This window comes from Cyprinus carpio, chromosome B23, assembly GCF_018340385.1.
Source record: "Cyprinus carpio isolate SPL01 chromosome B23, ASM1834038v1, whole genome shotgun sequence".
NCBI lineage: Eukaryota > Metazoa > Chordata > Actinopteri > Cypriniformes > Cyprinidae > Cyprinus > Cyprinus carpio.
Genome location: NC_056619.1, coordinates 20,176,146 through 20,201,585, shown reverse-complemented (window position 1 = coordinate 20,201,585; position 25,440 = coordinate 20,176,146). Strand labels below are relative to the sequence as shown.

Here is a 25,440-nt window from a genome sequence, read left to right as displayed (position 1 = left end):
AAATGTAAATGATTATCCCTAACCTGCATTACAAATTAAATCTCTCACTAATTGCAACTCACACAAAAGGCATGTAAACTGCAAACATTTATGAAAATATTGCATCATACCTAGGTTTTCTTTATTGTTGACAGGTGGTCTTGGATCAGCACTGGCATTCCTCATGCGCTGTAGGACGTCTTCAGACAGCTAAGGACAAAAAAAGCGGAGAAGTTACACAGATGTCCTCAACAAGCTTATAAAGTTTTAAGAGTTCTCATATATTCTATACAGTTCTTCCTACCATTAGGAAGCAGCAAATGCATACTTGATATAACAAAAAAAATATGACACATAGAAAGGATAAAGCTTAATTGTTCCTTCTGGAGCAGCCTTGCAGATTTGTAAACATGCAAACAATAATAAAGAATAAAATGACTTGTTTCAGTCTACAGACTTACTGTTTCTTTCAACGAATTGGTTGAATGATTTAATGACTCGCCCTTCATTTAAAAAAGACTGTCCTCATCTACTGACCTGAACGAATCTTTTAGTGACCGAACTAAAAAAAGATTCGAGTCACTCGAATAATCAACTCTGCAGTATGTAATCAACTCTCTTTAAAGAAGAGTAATTTACTACTATATAATTTATTCTATATTCATGTTTTTTGAGAAATGACAGACATCTCGTTTTCCCAAACTCGACCCGTTCACTGAAGGACATTCGGGTACGTTAACTTTGACGGCAGATTCACGCAACAAAGTCCCACGAAAACAGACGTTATCGTATTGTAAACCAGTATGATTGCTAGGTGGCAAATATGGGATGTTGGATTAACGTACCTTCACTCCACGCAGAATCCTCACCCTGTCATCCTCATCTAGGCCGAAAGAAACTCTCCTGGTCGTGCTTTCTCCGGATCCCATCGCTTTATGGTACAGCTCCGTTAATGGAACTTTAATATAAGAGAGATATTTTTACTCTTTAATTGAAACGAATACGAATTATTCCGTAAACACGCCGATATGTTTGACAGATTTGCATCTTACCTTCGGGAAGTGGCAGTTTGGAAGGGGGCAGTATTCTGAAACATTATTGGCCAACGACAGTGCAATAAGCCAATAGAATTTAAGGATATATCGGTGATCAGAGTAAAGGCTTCTGGGAGTTGTAGTCAATAAGGCTAACTTTTCACCAGCGCGCAAGTTTTTAGTCAGCGCTCCTACACTCAAATAAAAGAAAAAGGCAAAAGAAAAAATCGCAAGTGATAATCTCACTTCGCTCAAAAAAAAGCCTACTATAAGATAGTTTTGAAATGTACTTTATATTAAAACGTCTTAGTGATTTAAGTTACGTAGATACTGCAAGGTTTGTTATCTTTATTTAACAAAAACATTAGGCTAATTGTGAAAACTAGAGGTCTAAAATTATCTACTAAATATTGAGGTCAAAGACTGAGCATATGCTTCAGTTGTGAATCAAAATCACTTCCAAAAGCCCAGGTAGGAGTAATGTTTCTTGCAAGTGGTTAAACAAATGTTTTAGATATGTATAGATCTTTTTTTTTTTTATTACCTCCAACTAAGTAGGCTATTGTTTACAAAGTGACAGGTTAAACTTCTAATAAACTGGATAAACACAAAATAAAGTGTTTTACTTTGATTTTTGATGTAATACAATGTCAACCGATAATAAATGAATCCCATGCTTTAGGCTACATGAAAAATACATTTTATAGCAGCTGCAGTCTCTCTTTACAAATCTATATAGAGGAAAATTCATTGTTTTTACATTTACATTAAGTCATTTAGCTGACGCTTTTATCCAAAGAGACTTACAAGGCTCTTACAGTTTAACAAGTCTCATGTGGCTTAACGTAGTACACGTAGCAAGGTTGTTTTTTTTTGTTTTTTTATTAGGCTATATAAAAAATAAAAAAAAAAGTGAAGTGACATACAGCCAAGTATGGTGACCCATACTCAGAATTCATGCTCTGCATTTAACCCATCCAAAGTGCACACACACAGCAGTGAACACACACACACACCATGAACACACACCCGGAGCAGTGGGCAGCCATTTATGCTGTGTTGCCCGGGCAGTAGTTGGGGGTTCAGTGCCTTGCTCAAGGGCACCTCAGTCGTGGTATTGCCGGCCCAAGACTCGAACCCACAACCTTAGAGTTAGGAGTCAAACTCTCTAACCATTAGGCCACAACTTCCCCGAAGAAAACAGATAGAGTAGAAAAAAAGAGCAAGTTAAAGGCCTTTATTTACTTTTGTTAAATGTATATTAAATAAAAAAGAAAATAAATAGAATACAAAAAAGTATAGAGAAGCTAGTGTTAGTTATTTTTTTTATTTTATTTTTCTTAAGAAATTAAGCAGTTAGTAAATGAATAGAAGATGGAAAATTCACCCAATTCTTGAAGATGGTTAAGGATTCAGCTGCTCGGATTAAGTTGGGGCAGGTCATTCCACCAGGAGGGAACATTTCATTTTAAAGTCTGTGAAAGAGATTTTGTGCCTCTTTGGAATGGCACAATAAAGCAATGTTCACTTGCAGAACACAAGCTTCTAGAGGGCACGTAAGTCTGAAGTAATGAATTTAGGTAAAGGGGTGCAGAGCCAGTGGTGGTTTTGTAGGCAAACATCTATGCCTTGAATTTTATGCGAGCAGCTATTGGTAGCCAGTTCAAATTGATGAACAGAGGTGTGACGTGAATTCTTTTCACTCATTAAAAATGAATCTTGCTGCCACGTTCTGGAATAATTAAAAAAGATTTGACAGAACTGGCTGGAAAACCTGCCAAGAGAGCATTGCAATAGTCCAGCCTGGACAGAACAAGAGCTTGAACAAGGAGTTGTGAAGCATGTTCCAAAGGAAAGGGCCAGATCTTCTTGATGTTGAATAAAGCAAATCTGCAGGACCGGGCAGTTCTAGCAATGTGGTCTGAGAAAGTCAGCTGAAAATCAATCACAACTCCAATGTTTCTGGCTGTTTTTGAAGGAGTTATGGTTGATGTGCCTAACTTGATGGTGAAATTGTGATGAAACGATGGGTTTGCTGGAACCACAAGCAGTTCTGTCTTGGCAAAGTTGAGTTGAAGGTGATCTGGTCCTTTATCCAGCAAGAAATGTCTGTTAGACAAGCTGAGATGGGAGCAGCTATAGTCGGATCATCAGGATGGAATGAGAGGCAGAGTTGAGTGTCATCAGCATAGCAGTGATATGAAAAGCCATGTTTCTGAATGACAGAGCCTAGTGATGCAAGAGAAGAGAAGTGGTTCAAGAACTGAGCCCTGAGGCACCCCAGTAGTTAGATGTTGTGACTTGGACACCTCACCTCTCCAAGATACCTTGAAGGACCTATCTGAAAGGTATGACTCAAACCGAAGAGATGAGATGGAATAGGATCAAGCAGATAAGTAGCAGGATGATTAGAAAGGATGAGTTTCGAGACTTCTGCCTCAAAAAAAGTGAAGAGAAGGATGTGAACAAGTGTAGTTTTTATCAAAATATAAACTACTTAAAAGTCAATTTTGTAGGCATATAAAATAAACTTTCTAAATCACCTGCACAAGATAACTAATATTAATTTTGGCTGCTTGTAATCGGATAGTTAATTTAGTATAATGTTGATACCTTGTTCTTACTTTTCCAATTCAGTCACTTCAAATACAAGTGTGCAACTTTTAATGTTAACATTTAACATCTATAACACAATATTAAGACTTTCAACAACGGCATGACACAAAATTCAGACATTGTTCTCCTTCAGGTATTGATTTATTCTCACATGCCATCATACTCCTCAGACAAGGCATCATAATAAGCAAGTACTGTACATATAATAACATTCCGTTTTACAGACAAATCACAAGTAGTAATGTTTCTATGAAGGAAAAGATGGACGTGAAAGAGAGGAAGCTGCATTTCTGCTTTGACATTTGTGAAAATGTGAATAGTAAGTGCACAGCAATCAGTAATTACCTTTACGTATAGCGCAAATATTAATTGTGAGACAGGATATTGAATGAGGTCTGTCTGTTATCCATAACCGATTTCCATTCAGAAAGTCCTAAAACTCCCTCCTCTAATGTGGCACTGATGCAGAATAATCCCAGTACTAACTGTTATGACCATGCATCTTCCCTTTAATTGAACAGCAGAATTATAATACAAAACCTCAAGTTATTACACTGCCATAAAGGCATTTCAGTCTAATGGTTAAATGTCTGTCACCATACATTTTTAATTGAAGATTTCGAAGATCCTTCTGTAGGAAACTGATTTGATAATGACGTGAGATAACATTATTTAACAGACACCATCATCACCATCGACAGCACCATAGTAGGACTGTCCCAGGGGAAATAAACTGAGGCAGGGACATGACAGTGTGACAGTTTCAGTGGACAATGATTGTGAATAGTGTACACAAAATAGAGTGGTTGTAAAGAACCATTATGATTGGCTGGGATTGAAGGAGGTCTAGGAGTCATTGACTGACATGTTCTCCACTTTGTTCTCTAGATCAGCGTTACCACCATGTTTCTTCTTCTTCCCCCCGTCCTGCTGTTTCTTCTGCTTCTTGGTTGCCTCCTGCTCAATGGGGGCTGGCTTCACAAACTTGATCATTTCTGTTAAACCTGAGTAAAGAAACCAAAATATTGACATAGACAGCTGGTATATTGTATAAGAGAAAACATAATATACAAACACTGAATTACCTAAAGGGTCTATTCATAGCTCACATATCTTGAGATGTATGACAACTACTACTACAGCATGACCAGTGTAGTCTAATAGCAGAACAAATGAATGTATGAAGTAATGAATCTTTATGATGAATCAAAAACATACAGCACAGCCAGTGTGGTCTGATTACTGAAGAAATTAATCTTATGAGTTTGGTCTTTTGAGCGAACCAAAAACATGCAGTGTAGCCAGTGTGGTCTCATTCCTGAAGGATGTATCTCTCTTATGTGTCAGTTCTTTTGAGCAAATGAAGAACTTGCAGCATGAAAAGTGTGGCCTATTTCCCGAAAGAATGTCTCTTATGAGCTGGTTCTTTATAGTAAACCAAAAAGTGTTATCTGAATCCCAGAGGAATTACTTTTACTAGTCGGTTCTTTTTTAGAAAATCGAACACAAAGCAATGTTGCCTGATTCCTGAACTAATGATTCTTATGAATCACTTCTTTATAGCAAATCATAAACATACAGTTCTAGCACTAGGAAGCATTCAGTATCGGAACCGGAACCAGAATTGTTAAATTCCTTGTGATTCTCAATAGAATCTTTGACAAATATGCTACGCCATCCCCCCCCCAAAAAAACAAAAAAAAACAACAACAACTGGCACCTCACAAGTCTTTTTCAAACATTTAGTATAAGATTGAGCCAAACTTGACCAAAATGAAGATTAGTAGATCCATATTTAGTGATACTCACCTGGAGGCATGAATGCCTTGAGGGGTTCTGGAATAATGATGCCTTCCTCTGTCTGATAGTTCTCCAGAATAGCACAGATAACACGAGTGGTTGCACACATGGTGGCATTCAGCATGTGCACATACTCAGCCTTTAAGAGAACAGACACAGTGACCAATGAAACCAGCTTGATGCAATAAATACAGATCACCCAGAAACTTTACTCACTGTACCTCACTCTATTTGCGGTGGCATATACATGCAAATTCATTCTCTGCCAGCAGGAGGCGCATTTAAGCCTCGTTCAGACTGTAAACCCAAATCCGATTTTGTGCATATCCAGATGGAATCTGATTTGAATAACTGACTGTCCACATAGTGTATCGCAATGGTTCATATCCGATTTGTGTCCATACGTGCTATGTGCATTGGTTTCTATGGCAATGCCGTTGCATTATGCCTACGCTAAAAACAACAAAAACAGCAATACAGTTTGCAATACAGATGTTGTCTTATAACATGACAATATGCTGCCGTTGCAGTTGCGCTGTATTATATTTTGTCTTCTGAGGCAGCATCAGAAACTCAGGAAGCTGGAATGTGCGGCTTTATTCTGTGCTATTGTCTCCGCTGCTCAAAGAGGTGCATATACTAGCAGTATATTGTGTTTTTCCACTTGACTTGCACTTCGTCACAAGCTTGTTTCTGCATGTTTTTTACACAAACGTCTGACGTGTTTACGTTTTACGGTGCGCGAGGACGTGAAAAAGCTATGCTAAATCCGATCTGAGTGGTCAGACTGAAACGGAATTCCAGAAATGCCATTTGAATAGGATTCCAACCACTTACGAATGTAGCTCGAAACGGATTTGAACAAGTCGGATTTCATGTAGTTCGTTACCATTCAGACTATCTAAATTTGATCGGATTTCAATCAGATTTGGGCTGACAGTCTGAACGAGGCTTTAGAGCAGGAGAGATATCGGTTTCCCTGGTAACGGTTGTACACAAAACAGCGCACCGCTCACAAATACTGCTTTATCATGCATTACATGCAAGATGAAATGAAAATGACATCCAAATTTTTCTGAAGAAAGTTGGTTTCCTTCAGAAATACAGTGATATAAAAACACAGACATCGGGTTTTGATTTTGAAATGTGCAGTGCTCATGTTTATTCAACAAAGTCAAAGCCTTTTGGGAAATCTATTTGTGGCGGTCAGTTTTGATATTGTGGTGGGCCGCCCCAAATAAATCAATGTATGGAAAACACTGTACCTTGTCCATCATTTTCTTGGTCTGCCCATAGCGAATTCTTAAGCGGCGAGCCTGGTAGTCTGTGCAGTTTGAGCATGACACAAGTTCTCTAAAAGCCTGGGAGCCTGGGAACCAAGCCTCTAAATCCAGCTTTTTACTAGCCGCATGGTTCAAAGCACCTGTGAAATAAAAGCAAACAATATATTTGAAGCTTTGAAGATTACCATACTGGTACAAAAAAAATAATGTTTAGTGTGAATGCACTGTAAGTCACTTTGGATAAAAGCGTCCGCTAAATGCGTAAATGTAAATATAAGCTTTGTTATGGGAAGCTGTGAAAAGATTTTATTGCTTTCCAAAAAAAGGCGCCCGATGGCACTCTCGATGAAAATAAAGGGTAAAGTGAACCAACCTGATACAATGTTGACAATGCGGTAGGGGATTCCCAGTGACTGATAAAACTCTTCAGCAGTTCCAATCATCTCATCAAACATCTCCCAGGACTTCCCGTCATGAGGAGAGGCGTAGACAAACTGCTCAATCTGGAAAGTGATGAAAAGAGGTTGTGATTTAGTTATTATACAGTTTGTTCTTCTCATTATTACTCAGAAATTTCTTTAAATTCATCACTGTATGCAAAATATGCTGATTTGGCTAGTGGTCTTGTTTTCTTGTAATGAAATCAAGTCATCTAAATGCTTATTAATATTTCATTAATTATTTCAGTGATAAAATAGCTCGGACCTTCTCAAACTGATGGACCCTGAAGATCCCACGTGTGTCTCTGCCGTGAGAGCCCACTTCCTGTCTGAAACAGGTTGAGATGCCGGCATAGCGGGTGGGAAGGTCTTCTGGCTTCAGCCACTCATCTCTCAGGAAGGCGGCGATTGGCTGCTCCGATGTGGCAATCAAATACTTTTCATCCACTGTATTGTCATCAGACTTCTCGCTCCCCTTCCCGATCACCTGAACAAACACATTACAGGAAACGCTTAATTCTTTGTGGGTTTGAATAAAGACTCTGTAGAGGGTCTTATAAAGCAGCTGGCCATCTGTCTGATTCATCTCAATGAATCTGTTTGTTTGAACATTTGATTTCAATGTATCAGTTACAGGATTCCCACACCTTTATCTAACACACATATATACAGCATAACAAAATTTACTTCGTAATTTAATTAAAATAATACATTTGATTTGTTTTTGTTGTAATATAATATAATATATATAACAAAATAAATAAAAAGTACAAAATAATATTCTATTTGTTATCCTTTATAAAATAATATATCTATATATAATTTATTTCATAATTTTTTATGGTTTTATTAATTTAATTAAGTGGTTCTAGCTTGATGGTGTAAGACTTTGAAATACTTTGCCATTGCTTTGGGTTGGATGAATAAATAAATACTCCTCACGTCAAAGTTATATACTTTTATTGGGTAAAAATGATTAAATAAATCAATCAAATGTCAAATGAATGGCTAAATAAAGTAACAGATGTAGGTCAAACCTTGTAGAGCTCGTCATCAAACTGGCTGAGCTGAGCGACCTCCTGCATGACTTCTTTCCTCATGAAGAAGGGTGTGTACAGAAGGTTGTAGTTCTTGCTGTACAGGATCCGCAGTGCGTAGTTAATTAAAGCCTGTTCCAAAAAAACTAAAGGCCCCTGAAATAGAACACATCAGCCATGATATTTCCAAAACGGCTTTTTGGGTAGTTTGCTTCGAAGAACTGGCAGTGGAATGAGTTTAAATATTGTGCAACAAACTAAAATGGACTCAAGATGTTTAGCAGTGCAGTTTTCCTTTGGTTCACATACTTGCATAGTTTAACCTTGCACAAAAAAATGTCATTATAATTTAACCTTTTAGTGTTGTTCAGTCATTTTAGACTGGGAAAAAAAATGTTCTGTAAAGTTGCAAAGACTAAAGTCTCAAATCCAATATATTAATATCAAATATAAAAAAATAAATATTCTTTATAAAATTTAAGAGTCAACCATGCCCTCCTAAAACAGCTCGGTCTAACACGCCCCCACATGCCTATGTCACGATGTGGGAAGATTTGCATAATGCTGCCCAAATGTTCACGCAAAGAAAGAAGGCATAACTTTTGTTGCCATGTTGTGGATACGCTGCGTGTTTCATTCTGAAAGCGAAACTATTTGTTTGGCCTTCCAAAAGAGGACACAACTAGAAATCAGTGGTTAAGTTGTATTTACAACACTGTTCAACACAGGAAGACGTAACTCAGGGAAGAAGAATGGTTGAGTAAATTATGTTATTTTTCTTTTCTTTTCGCAAAAAAAGTATTCTGATAGCATCGCAAAACTGAAGTTGAGCCACTAATGATAATAAAATTATTACATGATTGTGGCCCCCGGTCAGTTTTGACCACTAACAACACAAGTGTGACTCCCAAATGAACAATCCCATAGGGTTAAACAAACCTTGAGGAAGTATCCTCTGCTTCCAGCCACTATGGCTCCTTTTTCCCCTTCGTATCCATCCACCATGACAACCAGGTCCACGTGAGAGTACTTTTTCTGCACCGTACAGTCGCCCCAGGTGCGTTCCACTTTATTATCAGCATCCTGGGTAAGAGAAACACCGTTTAGTCTCCAGATAAATGAGTTAAACAACAGTATGGTTAAACAACATAGTATGGTTCATTTGTCTGTTCTAATTCCATGAAGGTTTCTTGGTGGTTGCATGTCAGCAGGACCTGCCCAGTGTACTACTTATATAAAAACATGCACTGTAACTGATGACCGAACCTCACCTCGTCGTTACTAATGGGCACAGAGGGATGCAGGAGGTTGCCGATCTCTCTCAGGTACTCAAAGCGCTCCGCCTCCAGCTTTAACCGATCACTGTCTGTTTTTTGCACGGCCTCTTCCACCAGTAACCTCACCTTCTTTATCTGAGTCACTGTGAGGGGCTGACAGGGACAGGATGGAGAAATACTGGTCACAGATAGATCTGGATGATTGTTTGATGAGTTTAACTTAATATGAATGCACTTGTATTTAAAAGATTTTTAATGCTTTCGAAAGACATCTCTCTCATGCTTACAAAAGCTGCATTTATTTGAACAAAAATACAGCAAAAATAGTTATATTGTGAAATATTATTACAATTTAAAATGGAATCAATTCTTGAGATGGCAAAGCAGCCATTAATCCAGTCTTCAGTGTCACATGACTTTACTTTCACTTTTGATCAATTTGATGTGTGGCTATTGCTTGACTCACTGATAATGTTTCTCCAGTGAGGGCTTCCAGATTCTGAGCTTCTTCTGGAAGAGTGTCATCATCACCAACTGGCTCTTTTTTCTGCAAAAAACAGAGTAAATCATCATAAGATCATCAAGGAGAATAATTTTATTACTCAGTGATAACAGATCAAAACAAACATATGACAGCTGATTTACGCACCTTCATCTTTTCCCCAATGGCTTTGCTGCACAGATTCTTGGCCTTGTTTAGATTATCTGCAGTGAAGCGACCTGGAGGCAAAAAAAAAAAAAAGAGAGAGAAATAATTCTAACATCAATGCATGTCACCGATATACTGGCAAGTGGTCTGGCAAGAGTAATTATACTGTCTGAAGTTTTGAAATCACCTGGAGAAGATGAAAGACCTTTGGATGAGTAAATGTGCTTTAGAGAGTAAATGTGGAATTAGGCTAAATTCATTTAATTTTGTTTATTTTTCAGTAGCTGTATTCCTCATAACAACAAGTATGACTCTGGCACCAACTTATATATCAAACTGTATTGCAATATATTTTCACTAGTATAATAAGGAACACAATATAATATATTGGTCAAGGTCAAGTTTATTTATATAGCACCTTAAAAGCCCCAAGTGCTGACCAAGGTGCTGCACAGCCAAAACATCAGAAATAGCAACCAACAAAAAGCATTAAGACATAAAATTTGAAATCATTAAATACTACAATAAGTAATACACAACATCACCAAACAAAAGAAAACATAACAGAAACAAAACAAAAAGGTGTATATTGTAAATTACAAAACTTTGTAATTATAAAATAATAAAATATTAACTAAATTATAAAAAAAAAAAAAACGGGAAATAAAATATGAATATTAAATGAAATTTAAAGTCCCCATAAAGTTGCGATTGTCTTTTCTTCCCTAATGTGATGTATATCTGAGTGTAGCAACTTCTTGAAAAGAAATTAGAAAAATGTCACCAGATAAAAGGGGGGTTGTTGAAAGAGGGAGGATTGTTATTTTGATTAAATATTACTATTAAATCCTTAAGTAAAAATTCAATTTAATTAGACGTGTTTATTTAAAGATTACGAAGGCACATGAATTAAAAAAAATACAAATAAAAATCATGTCCATCATAAATCATTTATAATAGATGCAATATTCAACAAAAAAAGGGATTTCAGGGTGACTTGAAATTAATATTAGAAATGTTGCATGGGTAACTAACTGAAATAAGTTTAAATACTTTAAATTTAAGTTAAAATACTGAAAATACTAAAAAATACATTAAAATAAAAAATAAATATTACAACTCTTAAAATAATATAAAAAAAAATCTAATCCATCATAAAACAAAGAAGACAATTATGTATTCACAATTTGCAATATCCTTATTTCTCTATATTACAAAAAAAGAATTTGTGGGGTGCTTAATTGTCATAAAAATAATGTCACAAACAATTAACTGTAAAGGATTCATTTAGTTTCTTCAAAATATAATTTTGATTTTATCCTGGAGACTTTATTGCCACCTTTCACAAGAATCACCCAAAAGCATAATAACCAGTCATCTAAAGAATAAAGCGATTCATTGAAGGATCACTTGCTCCTATGTGATCCGTGTTAAAGCATACCAAGCTCTTGCTAATCTCTCACTAGTGAGACTTTTAGATGGATGTAAATGAAACTGACAACCTGTCATTCTCTAATACTTTGACTTTAGTTGCAAAGTCAAGAACATGGTAAAGCACTGACAGTCAGCACTGCAGCTCCTCCCGTTTCACTGACACTGAGATTGCATCAGATCCTGCTGCGACACATTTAATCAATACATACTCATACCTCTCCAAATAACATATCATATACACATATATTAGGCTCAACAGCACATACTAGTTTCAATAAATAAAGAAAAAAAGGTAAAGGACTGTATGACAGCTGTGATAACTATTTGCGTCGATGCTACATGCTACTCCAGTACACCGGCTATGCGGTTTCTGAACATTTATACATATTTAATTTTAACTTTATCATGTTGTATAGCACAATTAGTGTATATTTTACATCGTCAAGGCTTAATGTTTATGAACAGATCTGTTATACGTGTCACAATCTGTTTTCATTCACAGGCTGCCATGTGTTTCAATAGCTTTAGCGTTAGCCGCTACTCACATTTCCTCCATTCTGTGTCCGCCTCGACCAGTTTATCCACCAGAGACACATCTTTGAACCGTTTCCTCTGGGTTTCCCGCACGATTTCAGGATCGCCACCTTTGTCGGTGCGAAACAGGTCTAAATCGAGCACCATGATGCCTGTGGACGAGGGGTACGGTGCAGATGAATGAAGGAAGGAATATGGAAAGTGTGGAGGAAAATGTAGGGGAGGCGCAAGAGAGCAGCTGCTAATGAATATTCATCACGCTGCTGCGGCGAAGTTTAGAATTATACGAATCATATTACGGCGAAGGCTAAGCTAATGAATATTCATTATTTTAAACAGACGTTGCTTGGTAACCTTCCTGGAGCTGCACGCGTAGGTTCATTTATATTCATGAGCCAAGCTTTCGCCATAGTGGCGTTCATCAATTTACATGATACTAAAACCATCCCATGAGTCAATATTGATATTTTATTACTTTGTTGTATTTTACTAGATAAATCAGACAGATTATGATTAATACAGGCCGCTTTTTATTGACAGGTTTGGATTGGTTTAGCCTACGTAACTAGTTCATATGACCACAGGCTCTTAAAACAGTGCTGGGTAGATTACTTACAAATTGTAATCCGTTCAAATTACATTACAAGAATTGTAATTATAGTAGTCGACATTTAAAGTGGAACAAAAAAGTTCATCAAAGTTGTTCTAAGACAAGAACGCATTTTGGTTTTAGGACAACTTGTTTGAAAGGTTTTGATCCACTTCAAATGTTGACTAGTGTAGTAATTCATCACATTACACATTTTAGGTAATATAATCAATATAATCAATATTTTTGATGGAATCTGAGAGCTTTTTGACCCTGCATAGACAGCAATGCAACTGAAAAGTTCCCAATTCCAGAATAATAGCAAGGAAATCTGTAAAATAATCCATGTGACATCAGTGGTTCATCCGCAATTATACGAAGCTACGAGAATACTTTTTGTGCGCAAAAGAAAAAAAAAAGACTTTATTCAACAATTTGTCTCCTCCGCATCACCCTGGTGCCATTTTGGAGAATATCCGCTGGACGTATGCTGTTCTGTGTCAGCTGCGTCACGCCGATACACTGTTTCTGATCAGATAAAATCACAACAACGTAGGAAACAGTTCTGGCGTGACGTAGCTGACACAGAACAGCATAAATAGCGGGAGACATAATTAGCGTAGCTGCTGTTCCAGCCAAGTAAAATTAATTAGTTTAACCCAAGCTAAAGAATAATAATGCGCATTTGATCAGATATAACTGTAGTCACAAATTATGAGATGCATTATTTGAATGGTTGGCCAAAAATCTAGATTTAAACAGAGAAAGTGTGTCTGAACCCCGAACATTATCAGGAAGGCTATTCCAGAATTTGGGAGCCAAATGTGAAAAGGCTCTACGTCCTTTAGTGGACTTTGCTATCCTAGGTACTACCAAGAGTCCAGCATTTTGTGACCTTAGGGAGCATGATTGATTGTACCGTGGTAAAACACTAGATAGGTACACAGGAGCTAAACCATTAAGGGCCTTATAAGTAAGTAATAATATTTTGTAACTGATAGGGAACTTAATAGGTAGCCAGTGTAGAGACTGGAAAATTGGGGTAATATGATCATATTTTCTTGACCTGGCAAGGACTCTAGCCGCTGCATTTTGGACTACCTGTAGCTTGTTTATTGAGGATGCAGGACAACCACCTAGCAGTGCATTACAATAGTCCAGTCTAGAGGTCATGAATGCATGAACTAGCTTTTCTGCATCAGAAACAGGTCACGTTTCGTAGCTTGGCAATGTTTCTAAGATGGAGGAATGCTGTTTTTTGTAACATTTGAAATATGATTTTCAAAAGACAAATTGCTGTCTAATATAACACCCAGATTTTTGACTGTAGATGAAGTAACAGTACATCCGTCTACAAACCCGATTCCAAAAAAGTTGGGACACTGTACAAATTGTGAATAAAAACAGAATGCAATGATGTGGAAGTGTCAAATTTCAATATTTTATTCAGAATACAACATAGATGACATATCAAATGTTTAAACTGAGAAAATGTATCATTTTAAGGGAAAATTAAGTTGCATTTAAATTTCATGGCATCAACACATATAAAAAAAAGTTGGGACAAGGCCATGTTTACCACTGTGTGGCATCCCCTCTTCTTTTTATAACAGTCTGCAAACGTCTGGGGACTGAGGAGACAAGTTGCTCAAGTTTAGGAATAGGAATGTTGTCCCATTAATTAATGTTGTCTCATGCAACCCCATACCATCAGAGATGCAGGCTTCTGAACTGAGCGCTGATAACAACTTGGGTTGTCCTTGTCCTCTTTAGTCCGGATGACATGGCGTCCCAGTTTTCCAAAAAGAACTTCAAATTTTGATTCATCTGACCACAGAACAGTTTTCCACTTTGCCACAGTCCATTTTAAATGAGTCTTGGCCCAGAGAAAACGGCTGCGCTTCTGGATCATGTTTAGATATGGCTTCTTTTTTGACCTATAGAGATTTATCCGGCAACGGCGAATGGCATGGTGGATTGTGTTCACCAACAATGTTTTCTGGAAGTATTCCTGAGCCCATGTTGTGATTTCCATTACAGTAGCATTCCTGTATGTGATACAGTGCCATCTAAGGGCCCGAAGATCACAGGCATCCAGCATGGTTTTCCGGCCTTGACCCTTACGCACAGAGATTGTTCCAGATTCTCTGAATCTTTGGATGATATTATGTACTGTAGATGATGATAACTTCAAACTCTTTGCAATTTTTCTTTGAGAAACTCCTTTCTGACACTCCTACACTATCTTTCTACACAGCATTGGGGAAATTGGTGATCCTCTGCCCATCTTGACTTCTGAGAGACACTGCCACTCTGAGAGGCTCTTTTTATACCCAATCATGCTGCCAATTGACCTAATAAGTTGCAAATTGGTCCTCCAGTTGTTCCTTATATGTACATTTAACTTTCCCCGACCTCTTATTGCTACCTGTCCCAACTTTTTTTGAATGTGTAGCTCTCATGAAATCCAAAATGAGCCAATATTTGGCATGACATTTCAAAATGTCTCACTTTCAACATTTGATACGTTATCTATATTCTATTGTGAATAAAATATAAGTTTATGAGATTTGTAAATTATTCCATTCCCTTTTTACTCACAATTTGTACAGTGTCCCAACTTTTTTGGAATCGGGTTTGTAGTTGCAAATTGTAATTATGAGATTCTGTGTAATGTTTTTTGGTCCAATAAGTAATATCTCTGTCTTATCTGAATTTAATAGGAGAAATTTATTGGTCATCTAATCTTTTACATTTTTAACACACTCTGTTAGCTTAGATAATTTAGAAGTTTCATCTGGTCTATCTCAAAAATACAGTTGAGTATCATCAGCATAACAGTGGAAACTAATCCCGTATTTTCTAATAATATCACCAAAGGGCAACATGTATATTGAAAATAGCAGAGGACCTAGGACAGATCCTTGTGGCACTCCATATTTTACTGGTGATAAATGAGACGACTCCCCATTTAAATAATCAAAGTGGTAGCGATCGGACAGGTAGGATCTAAACCATCTTAAAGCCTGCCCTTGGATACCTGTATAGTTTTAATACTATAGTAATCAATCTATGAGTATGTCGTAATCTATGGTGTCGAACGCAGCACTAAGATCAAGTAAAACTAGCAATGAGATGCAGCCTTGGTCTGACGCAAGAAGCAAGTCATTTGTAATTTTAACAAGTGCAGTTTCTGTGCTTACAGTGGGGCCTGAAACCCAACTGAAATTCTTGATAGAGATCATTTTTTTGCAGGAAGGAGCACAACTGAGCAGACAGAACATTTTCTTAAATTTTAGACATAAATGGAAGATTTGAAATGGGTCTGTAATTTGCCACTTCACTAGGATCTAGTTGTGGTTTCTTAATAAGAGGCATAGTAACCGCCAGCTTGAATGGTTTTGGGATGTGACCTAAAGACAACGACGAGTTAATAATATTGAGAAGCGTTTCTTCTGCTACAGGTAACAACTCTTTCAGTAATTTAGTAGGTACAGGATCTAATAAAAACAAAGTGCATTAAGCATTACATTGTCAAGTTTGTGAGTTTAATAAAAAGCTAATTACTTAAATCATAAAAATGTAAAATTTAAAAATTATTTTGATAACAATCAAAATAAAACACTTACTACTAATAATAAATATTTCAATTATGTATATGATATTTCATAAAGCAACATTTAAGAGATGAAATAGAAGAATTAGGGAGAATCATTACATAGATTATTAATATTTTTTGCCAATGTGTAAATAATGTATAATCATATAACCAATAAAAAATTACTATAGTCTGATTACAAGTATTTTAAAATGTAATATAATGCAATAAAAAGTATTTAGTTTTGGAATCTGATTACGTAATCCAGATTGCATGAAATCAGTTACCTAGCACTGCCTATAGGAAAATGTTTATTTATTATATAGATGACATGCTCTAAAAGAAAAGATTTATTCCTTCCAACGGCTTGACTATGAAATTCTTCTGGTCAGTAAGCTAATGTTGAAGATGTTCAGTTTTTTGAAGGTGTTAAGTGTGATTTGTGTAGTTAACAGGAATGTTTTGATCATTTTCCAGTTCCCATTTCTCAAAAAGAATTTCCATCTCTGCTATACAAAAACAGCTTAAACCAGCCTAAGGTGGTTTGCTGGACTTCAAAACTGACAAGGACTGGAGCCCAGATGAGACCAGGAGACTGTGTTAAGCTGTTCTTTTTTTTATGTTAATTGTTCCCATATTACCAGTTTAAATTGGTCCAACTCTGCAGTTAAGCTTAGCATATTCTTGTAGAAACAATCTGATTATTGCTCTAATATGACTCCTGTGCTTATTTACTGGAATAGTTTAAAAGAAAACATGTGCAAGAAGAAAGTGCAGCCCAAAGTAAAAAAAATCATTTAAAATTAGGGTGAAAGTTAAAAAAAAATAACATCTGCATCCATTTGTGTGTGTATAATGATAAAACGTTGCTCATATTTGTTGGTGTTGCCAAGTTTTTGAATAGCTTGGGCAAGATACAACAAGATTTAGTGGCAATGGAATTTATGATTGGTTTACGGTATTGTGGAAAGATGTGGTGTTTGAATTATTTGCCAATGATCAAATGCAAGAAAAACTATTTTATGCAATAAATTTGATGTTGTGGCTTACTTAAATCAAGCCTTTCTAATAGGGGTATTTTGTGTGAAGAGCCAGCTGTTTCAGATTGTATACGGATACAAAAACATCATATATCAGTCGGACAAAATAGCCCTATTTTTTTTTTTTACAAAAGCAATGAAAGTTTATTTGTAAAACATCATGCATTCATACAGGTTCATAAACATTTTATGTAACGATTAATGCATTAGCTTATACACAGGTATGTTACCGCCCTGCAAACTCACTGAGAAATGGGTGTGTTTTTAATGGTGGCTGAATTTCCTGTTGTTGCTGTTGAGGTATTTTGTCACATTAAAACGTAGTTATTTCCCTTCATGTAGCACAAACACAGATTGTTGCAAAACAATAGATTTGTGAGAAACTGACCTAGCATACAATATAATAAATGTAATAAAAAAAAAAAAAAAACACTTCAGGTCAGCAAACTACAAAATTGAAAGTCATTCACAGCAATAAATCGAAAGTGTCCTCTTTCAATTTGTAGAAGAAAGACTATAATTGGTAGTGGAAGTGCATGCAATTACTAGGAATATTCACTGTAACATGACGTTTAACATGCATGAACATAAGCAACAGAACAAAAATAAGACAAAATAAAAACACATTTATATGAAAAAAAATAATTGTTCACAGCATTTGATAACCTCAATATCCTTCAACATCCCTCTTTTTCTCAATGACCTAAAGTCACCTAAGATGCAACTGAGCTACAACTCCATACAAAACTCTTCTCCATTGACATTGTGTGATTTTGTTGCCAATTTTATGGTCTGGCATTCAAACGATAAAAATCAAGAACGTTAGATAAGTACTAGTGGCTACCAAGGAAGTTCTGGTGGAATCCGTCAGTAAAGGTTCCCTTTGTTTCGTTAGAATGATGAAGTGAGTCAATTAATTGATGCCGTTTTTGAAGTCCTTATGAAATGATTGGAATTCCTACATGTTCCTCTTCAGTCGGCTCCTCAGAGAACTGTGCCGTGGCCTCCTGGATGGCCAGCTGTAGTGCAGCCCCAGCTGGGAGTTTACAGTACCCACTTTCTGAAATGTTCTCCACCTGTAGGTAAACTCCGGGCTTCTGCAAAGCCACTCCGTGAAGATGAGAGAAGAGCAAGGGTAGGTCTTTAGTCAAGGTGTATCTTGAAGCAAGACCAAGTGCCGCGGGGATATCAGACTCTTGTGAGTACTCAAAAGTGGCCACCATGTATTTGGAGAGGTCTCGACCTACCGCTTTGGCACGGCACAGCTCCTCTCCGATCATGGAAACCATCGCCAAAGCAGTGTTCTCTAATGGTTCCTCGTCCTCAGACTGCTGCTTCTGATTCTGAAGGAGACCTTGTGAGCAGATGACCAACACAAAGTCACACTCATTCAATCTCCTGCAATGCCACCCCATACTGCCCTCCTCCATAATACTCAAGGCCTCCCACAAGTCCAAATGTACCTAAACAGAAAAAATAAGAATTAACAATTAATGGAAATAACCTTGTACACACACTATTTTTAATGGATTCCATTAATTACATTTTTAATGTGTAAATTTTATTTATTTCTATTATTTGTAAAAAAAAAAAAAAAATTAATTGAGACACTGATAGACAAAACAACAAAAAAGAATTGTAATACTGTTAATGATATTGTAATACCATAGTGTATTCACTCTCATAAATAATGCAAAATAATGCCTATAATGTCTATTAATCTTAAACAAATGTAATTTAGCATTTCATGATCTTAAAATAAGTAACAGTGCATTTTGTCTGATTTAATCTTGATACACTTACTTGGGTACCCATGTGCTTTTGCAAAAACGCAGCCAGTTGAAGCACGACTCTGACGTGGGCAGGACCATCATTACTTGAGTAGCAAATCAGGAGGCGAGGGGGACAGCTGGTTCTGTCCAGCAAAACACACTGTCCTTCATCCAGTTTATTGTCATAGTACTGTTCAATGATCTCTGACAAATAGGAAAAACAGCCAAATTCCCCATTAGTACAAAACAACATTGACATTATAGTGGAAAAACATCTCATAAACATTTACAGCCCTGCTCTGAAAACAAGAATTGGACCTTACAATAAAGTGTGAGCCAAAATCTTCAATAATGGGTAGAAAACAATGTCCCAAAGAGTTGTTGCTTAACAGTTTTGGCGATGACTAGTATGAAGTACAATTATAAAACTCAAACCTGGTCTCATTTTGGTCTGGACAATTTTCTTTTTGAGTTTTTTCTTGTAGACAACAATGAAGGCGAGCAGTGCGGTGGCAGCAAGCAGGATTCCCACGGACAAGAGCACCATTAGTGAAGAGCTCTCTGTGAAGTGTGAGGTTGGCGGCTCTGATCGTGAGAGGGGAATAATACCAAACCGATTATGACACTGGGTTTTTCATTGAAGTACCAGTTTCAGTGGGTGTTGTCGCTTTAAAAGCTGCCTGGCATGTTTCTCCACAAGCAGATATTGTACTTGCTGAAAGCAGTATATGGAAGAGACTTTTTCCTCTTTGTCACTGAATCGGTTTACACTACATTCTCAAAAAGTGCCATAGAAGAACCATTTTTGGTTCCATAAAGAACCATTCATTCAAAGGTTCTTTAAAGAACCATCTCTTTCTTACTTTTTTATAATCTAAAGAACCTTCTTTGGCCACAAAGAACCTTTTTTGAAACAGAAAGGTTCTTCAGATGTTAAAGGTTCTTTATGGAACCATTTAGACAAATAGGTTTTTCTATGGCAGCGTGAAGCAGCTTTATTTTTGAGAGTAAATGTGTGATTTTTTTTTTTATTTCTGGCTCAACATACCTTCAGAACTATGTTTTACTACAACAATAAATGTTTTCCTGACTGCATCCACAACATCAGCAGCAATCTGGAGAAAAAGTACAAAAACAACTCAACACGTAATAAATAAAGTCATAAATTGCTGTTGTAAAAAACAGCTGGAAATTGTATATCTAGAAAATGAAAGCAAAAACTGGCACAGAGTTTTCTGTTTGTCTGAATGGTTGTGCCTGAATGAGACATCAAATTACATAACTTACGATTTAATAACAGCGTAAACTCACCTCGCAGGTGTAGTTTGTACCCGCTTGGAGATTCTGCAATCGATATGTGTGATGTGTCTTATTGAGACTGAAATCCTAGAAGAACATGATTTAATAATTAACATGTAAGCATTTATTTTAATTTACTTATACATTCATATTACACTTCAGCAAATAACAACAACATCTGCATTACAGATATTGTACAAACGTACATATTGTTAACAAAACCTACTGGTTTAATGCTTGTGTAATTCCGCAGGCCGCCTCCGAAACATGATGAAAAATACTGACGGACTTTGAAGTTCTCAGGTGCAAGGTTAAAGGTCACATAAACGTCCCGGTTCTCCTGGTGGACCTCAACGTATCTGGGATACCAGTCTATAATGATTGATAGAGCATACATGAATGCACACATCTGGTGCCAAGAACAAAAAAACTAGAAGATGTGTGATAAAAACAACACGTACCTTTCTTACACTCTTCGAGACCATTTTTTTCAGGACATGCTGAAAACCCACAAAGAAGAATTTGACAGGTTTATTACAACTCAAGCATTTGACAACTGATTCCCTAAACATGCCGTGGCAGGTTGTCAACATTGTTAATAGCTATAAAACTCATTGCAGGTTTTTTTATTTTTTTAATTACTGCGTGTGAAAAACTGTTTCCTTTGATAGAACTGGTCCCACCGCTCAGGAACGGGCAGTGCCATGACAGTCACAGCATACTCGCTATCCAAAGACAGATGCGTGAAGGGATCTGAGTGATACACCTGTAGAAATATGACTTCAGTAATTAGACATTGGGCACATGCAACTGAAAGCCATAAGGAAAAAAACAGGACTCACACTAAATCGCTAAACATTTAAAAGATATAGGATGTAGGGCTGTCGATTTTATGCATTAATTTGGTAAAATTAATTTAGGAAAAATTATTAACATTTAAAGCACCCCCAGCCCAGATCCATGTTTCAGTTTTACATATATATAATAAAAAAATTAAAAAAATCATGAAAATCATAAAATTAGAGAAATAGTACACAAGTTTGAACAGGAATAATAGAAGCCACCGAATTTTATTTTTATTTTTTTTACTTACTCTCTGGGCATGCGCATGTGTGAGTGACAGATTGGTACCCAGGAGAAAGAGCTGACATAAGATCTGAGAACCACCAAGAGCCTGAAGGGTTACTTGAAATCCACGTAAGAACTCAATACCTGTGTATATCAATCAGATAATTAGATGGAGAGATAGATAGAATGACAGACAGATAGATGGACAGCATGATGGTTGGTGTTATTTAGATGTATTGCCTATTTATCAGCTATTACATGGCAGGTACAAATTAAACATTCAACAACATGATATCATGAATACAATATAAGAAACAACAAACATTTTATAAAATGACAAACAGCCCAGATTAAGCACAATACTATAAAAGATTCTTCAAGTGTACTGATAAAAACGAAGTTTTTCCTGGGTCCATAAATAAATCCTTAAACGTCGTCCTGATACAAATTGGCATCTAGTAACACTACAAATTGGACGGACCAAAAGTATATATTTTATAGAAAAACTATAGAATTGAAGTTTTGGTGCTTCTTCACTCTTCAATAAATGGCCATGAGTCAGTATAATAAGACCTTGATTTAAGAGGGTAGATGCATGTTTTCCAACCACATGATTTTTCCATTTCTCTAATATATTAGATGATTAAAGGCTTCCTGTCCGAGGGTGGGATATGACATTCACTGATGCTTTCTGCAACAGTTTAATTGTTTAGCAATTAAAGTGAAGTGTGGCCAAGTATGAGAACCCATTCTCAGAATTTGTGCTCTGCATTTAACCCAACCAAGTAAACACACACAGCAGTGAGTAGCGAACACACACACACCATGAACACACACCCGGAGCCATTTTGCCACGGTGCTCGAGGAGCCATTTGTTATGTGCTTTTATGGCTGCTTGTTCATTTCTAATAATACCACTATGTCCTGTTGTGATTGAGTTTCTGTAACTGATTTATTTTGATTAATATAATGACAGAATGATAGACAGACAGGCAGATGTTTTGTGTCTTTATTACCGTATTGGCTCGGGTTCCATGACACAGTAATGGCATCATATGTTGGTTCTTCACTGGCTTCAAATTCAATCTGAATATTGCGCGGTGCGTGAACATAATGTTGGCAAACCTCTGGGGTTTCCTGACCTAGAAAAGACTGACAAGGCCAAGGCACGCAACCTGGCCAATGTGAGAAGTTACTAAATGCACTTTTGTTGTCTTAATGAGCTATTTTTTTTTTTCACTCCTAGTGAAATCCCTTGTACTTTTATATGGTTTGGGGAAAAACTTTTAAGTATAAATCTTCATTATAAGTGTAAATTACATTATAAGCTTAAATTAAATTATGTTATTTTACATGGCTTTTACAACACTACTAGCAATATTATAGATTGCTTGTATCTGTAACACAAATACAACAATTTCACAGCCACATGTAATTTAGTACAGCTTATGTAGACTGACAATGAGGTACTATGTTGAAAAGACTTGGAGAAGATGTTGTCATAGTTAGAAACAGTCAAAAACATCGGACAGATGCTTTAACGAACTTAAGACAGAACATCATAATGAGCTGTTCTTGGAAAGCAGCTGAAAAGAATAATCATACAAATTATAGCTTGGCTCGAGAAAATTTAAATATGAAAGAGATTCCCAGAACTGCTGCAAATGATTATACTGGACAACAGCTTGTTTTATTTAGTGAAATTATTGAAACAACTGGAGGTACAAGTCCAAAAGAGAGAGTAACGATCCTACATCACGCAACCTGTGTATGACTGCTTCAATCGTTTTTAGACCACACGTGAGTGCTATCACAAACAAATCTAAACGAATGAACAAATACAAGTCATCCTTTTGTATATTTTAACACTGATTGCTGCATGTGAAAGAAAATGTAAACATGTTTCTCCAAATGTTATCATTTTGTGATGCAGTGTATGTAATTCTTCTGGGCACAAAATGCAAGCAAAGTAAATTAATGTCAGTTTGTTTGGTCCACTTTTGACTGATAAAAAAAAAAAAAAAAACAGACCAACTGAAAACCAATTGTTTATTTCTTGGCTTAAATCTCAAAATTAACCTCATCAGTTGAATCAAATTCAATGTAAAGCTGTAAAACAAAAATGCTAATGTCATAGCTATATATCCCGAAACCTGTTGCCCTGAAAAAATGTAAAACTTTAAACTCATCAGCAGCTGTTTTAATAATTTTACAAACTGATCATCGACACCGTTTACAGCAAAGTTCGCCCATATTCAGTGCCTGATTATCTACGACATTGTTGTAGACAAACAGAATTTTTTTACTGGCTGTTTTAAATAATTGTGAAGGTTAAATAATCATCTAATCGATTAGTTTGGAAATTCAAAAGTATACATACATTTCAGTAATACTCTTTTAAAGTAATAATAATCACTTACTTCCAAAAGGGCTGAAGGAGGGAATACTGGGAGATATCTGTACATCGTCTGCTGAGATTCTGCAATATTCAGATCTTGGATCTCCCTGAAAATACACATTGTCCACTTTAAAAGAAAACTGCAGCTCAATAGGAAAAATATTACAATATAGCACCATTTTTTATAGCACCATTTTTAGGTCACTAATTACATTAGCAAATGTGTGACATGACCAGATTTCTTGTTTCCAACTTTTCACTTAAATTCTTATGCTGATAATGTAATAGCAAATTTAAAATCCAGAATGGACTCTGCTGTACATCTTTGCACAGGTAAGTGTTTAAACATACAAATACTATGATTCATGCTATAATCATCAAACTAAATAAGGCTGAAAGATGCTAGAAAAAAAAAACCCTCACGATTTGAAGAAACCAGAAAAACCAGATACAGAAAACAGGCATATAAATCTTCAAGAAGCATGACCAGTGAGTAAAAAGAAAGCTACAGACACAGATAAAGATCATGAAATGAGCTCAAATGCTTTTAATCTGGAAGAATGACTGTTAGGAATGAAAGTGGAATTTGCTCAGCATTTAAAAATATATAAACAAAAACGTGTACATACTAAATGTTATTATATTTTAAAAGACAAAAACGGTGTACATCAAAATTGAGATTTGAAGTACAGTGGCAAAGATTGATGATTTACAATTAATTAGTTTATTTTTTTAATAAAAAGAAACTGTGTATTAGATTTTCAGTTTGATTCCAAAAAAAAAAATGTCTAGTGTGTGCACTATAATATTGACATAGTATTGTTTTGTATTTCCGTAATATTGCCTTGTGAATCTAAAATTACTGCTTTGCGGAACTGATAAAAACAGCACCACTTATTCCTTAGATGTTGATACAGTAAGCTGGAAGTCAAAATATGAAATCTTACCCGGCGGATGCATTCAAGCGTGCAGTTCTGAGGTCTGTAAGACATTTGTTCACCATGGGCACCGAGGAACAAACTGACCAGCAGGAGCAGATCCAGGGTCAGTGTGGGTGGCCACATCCTGCTCCCTTCACCTGTCTGAAAAACCCTGAAAACTGTCTTCAATCCCCAGTGCAGCAGTGTCCTCAAAGCAGATAAGCTGTCTCAGGTCTCGTGAAGAACTAAAGATCAGTTCTGTAAAAGCGGAAGGGGTGGAATGGTGGGGGAGGAGGTAGGCAAAGGGTTGGGAGTGAAAACAACAGCAGCTGAGGGAGTGGTGGCCTGGGGGAAAATTGTACAGCTGCAGAGGCTGTCAAAATCCATCAACTGTGCCACCAGGTATGCTTAACCTGATTTACTGTTTTAATACTGCTTTTTTGGCTCTAAACTCAACAGTGCAAATGGAATAATGACCATAATAATTTCACATTTTCCGGCAGCAAATGGACAAAAATAACATTCTGCATCTTTTTAAATAAGATTGGCATTCCCCGAACTGGGATTCTACAAAATGCACCATGAGAGATTGATAGTCTATTGTGAGATGTGGCTGTGCAACCTCGCCTTTGATTTACAAAAGCGTTGGTTTTATTCCAGGAAACTGCAAATC

At 36.4% G+C, this 25,440-nt stretch overlaps 3 protein-coding genes across 6 annotated transcripts in view; all 3 read right to left on the bottom strand.

Moving 5' to 3' along the window:
- The window catches only part of chchd6a (coiled-coil-helix-coiled-coil-helix domain containing 6a), a 74,336-nt gene extending 73,253 nt beyond the window's left edge, over positions 1-1,083 (bottom strand). The window contains exons 1-3 of one of the 3 annotated variants that reach the window (XM_042750343.1): positions 1,032-1,083; positions 825-937; positions 111-189 (exon numbers count right to left, since the gene is read on the bottom strand). In XM_042750343.1, coding sequence (XP_042606277.1) covers positions 111-189; positions 825-908 — 163 coding nt within the window. In that variant the 5' untranslated portion in view covers positions 909-937; positions 1,032-1,083. The other 2 variants (XM_042750342.1, XM_042750344.1) reach the window with 2 other exon arrangements.
- Positions 1,084-3,748: 2,665 nt separating this feature from the next.
- Positions 3,749-12,325, bottom strand: LOC109061284 (serine--tRNA ligase, cytoplasmic-like). Its single transcript, XM_042750259.1, has 11 exons — positions 12,095-12,325; positions 10,116-10,186; positions 9,933-10,013; positions 9,461-9,619; positions 9,129-9,272; positions 8,190-8,345; positions 7,418-7,639; positions 7,086-7,215; positions 6,695-6,852; positions 5,439-5,568; positions 3,749-4,633 (listed from the first exon to the last, which is right to left on the bottom strand). Exons 1-11 carry the CDS (start codon positions 12,228-12,230, stop codon positions 4,476-4,478), a joined length of 1,545 nt encoding a protein of 514 aa, XP_042606193.1. The 5' UTR covers positions 12,231-12,325; the 3' UTR covers positions 3,749-4,475.
- Positions 12,326-18,197: 5,872 nt separating this feature from the next.
- On the bottom strand, positions 18,198-25,357 carry si:ch211-207e14.4 (interleukin-17 receptor D). 2 transcript variants are annotated; one of them, XM_042750103.1, is made up of 12 exons: positions 24,795-25,357; positions 23,870-23,954; positions 22,466-22,624; positions 21,475-21,593; positions 21,024-21,147; positions 20,843-20,881; positions 20,608-20,753; positions 20,394-20,468; positions 20,131-20,197; positions 19,518-19,667; positions 19,114-19,286; positions 18,198-18,773 (listed from the first exon to the last, which is right to left on the bottom strand). In XM_042750103.1, the coding sequence occupies exons 1-12, from the start codon at positions 24,909-24,911 to the stop codon at positions 18,249-18,251; spliced, it is 1,779 nt and encodes a 592-aa protein (XP_042606037.1). In that variant the 5' UTR covers positions 24,912-25,357; the 3' UTR covers positions 18,198-18,248. The 2 variants fall into 2 exon arrangements, with proteins under 2 accessions (XP_042606037.1, XP_042606038.1); XM_042750104.1 differs by lacking the exon at positions 22,466-22,624.
- Between the last annotated feature and the right edge of the window lie 83 nt (positions 25,358-25,440).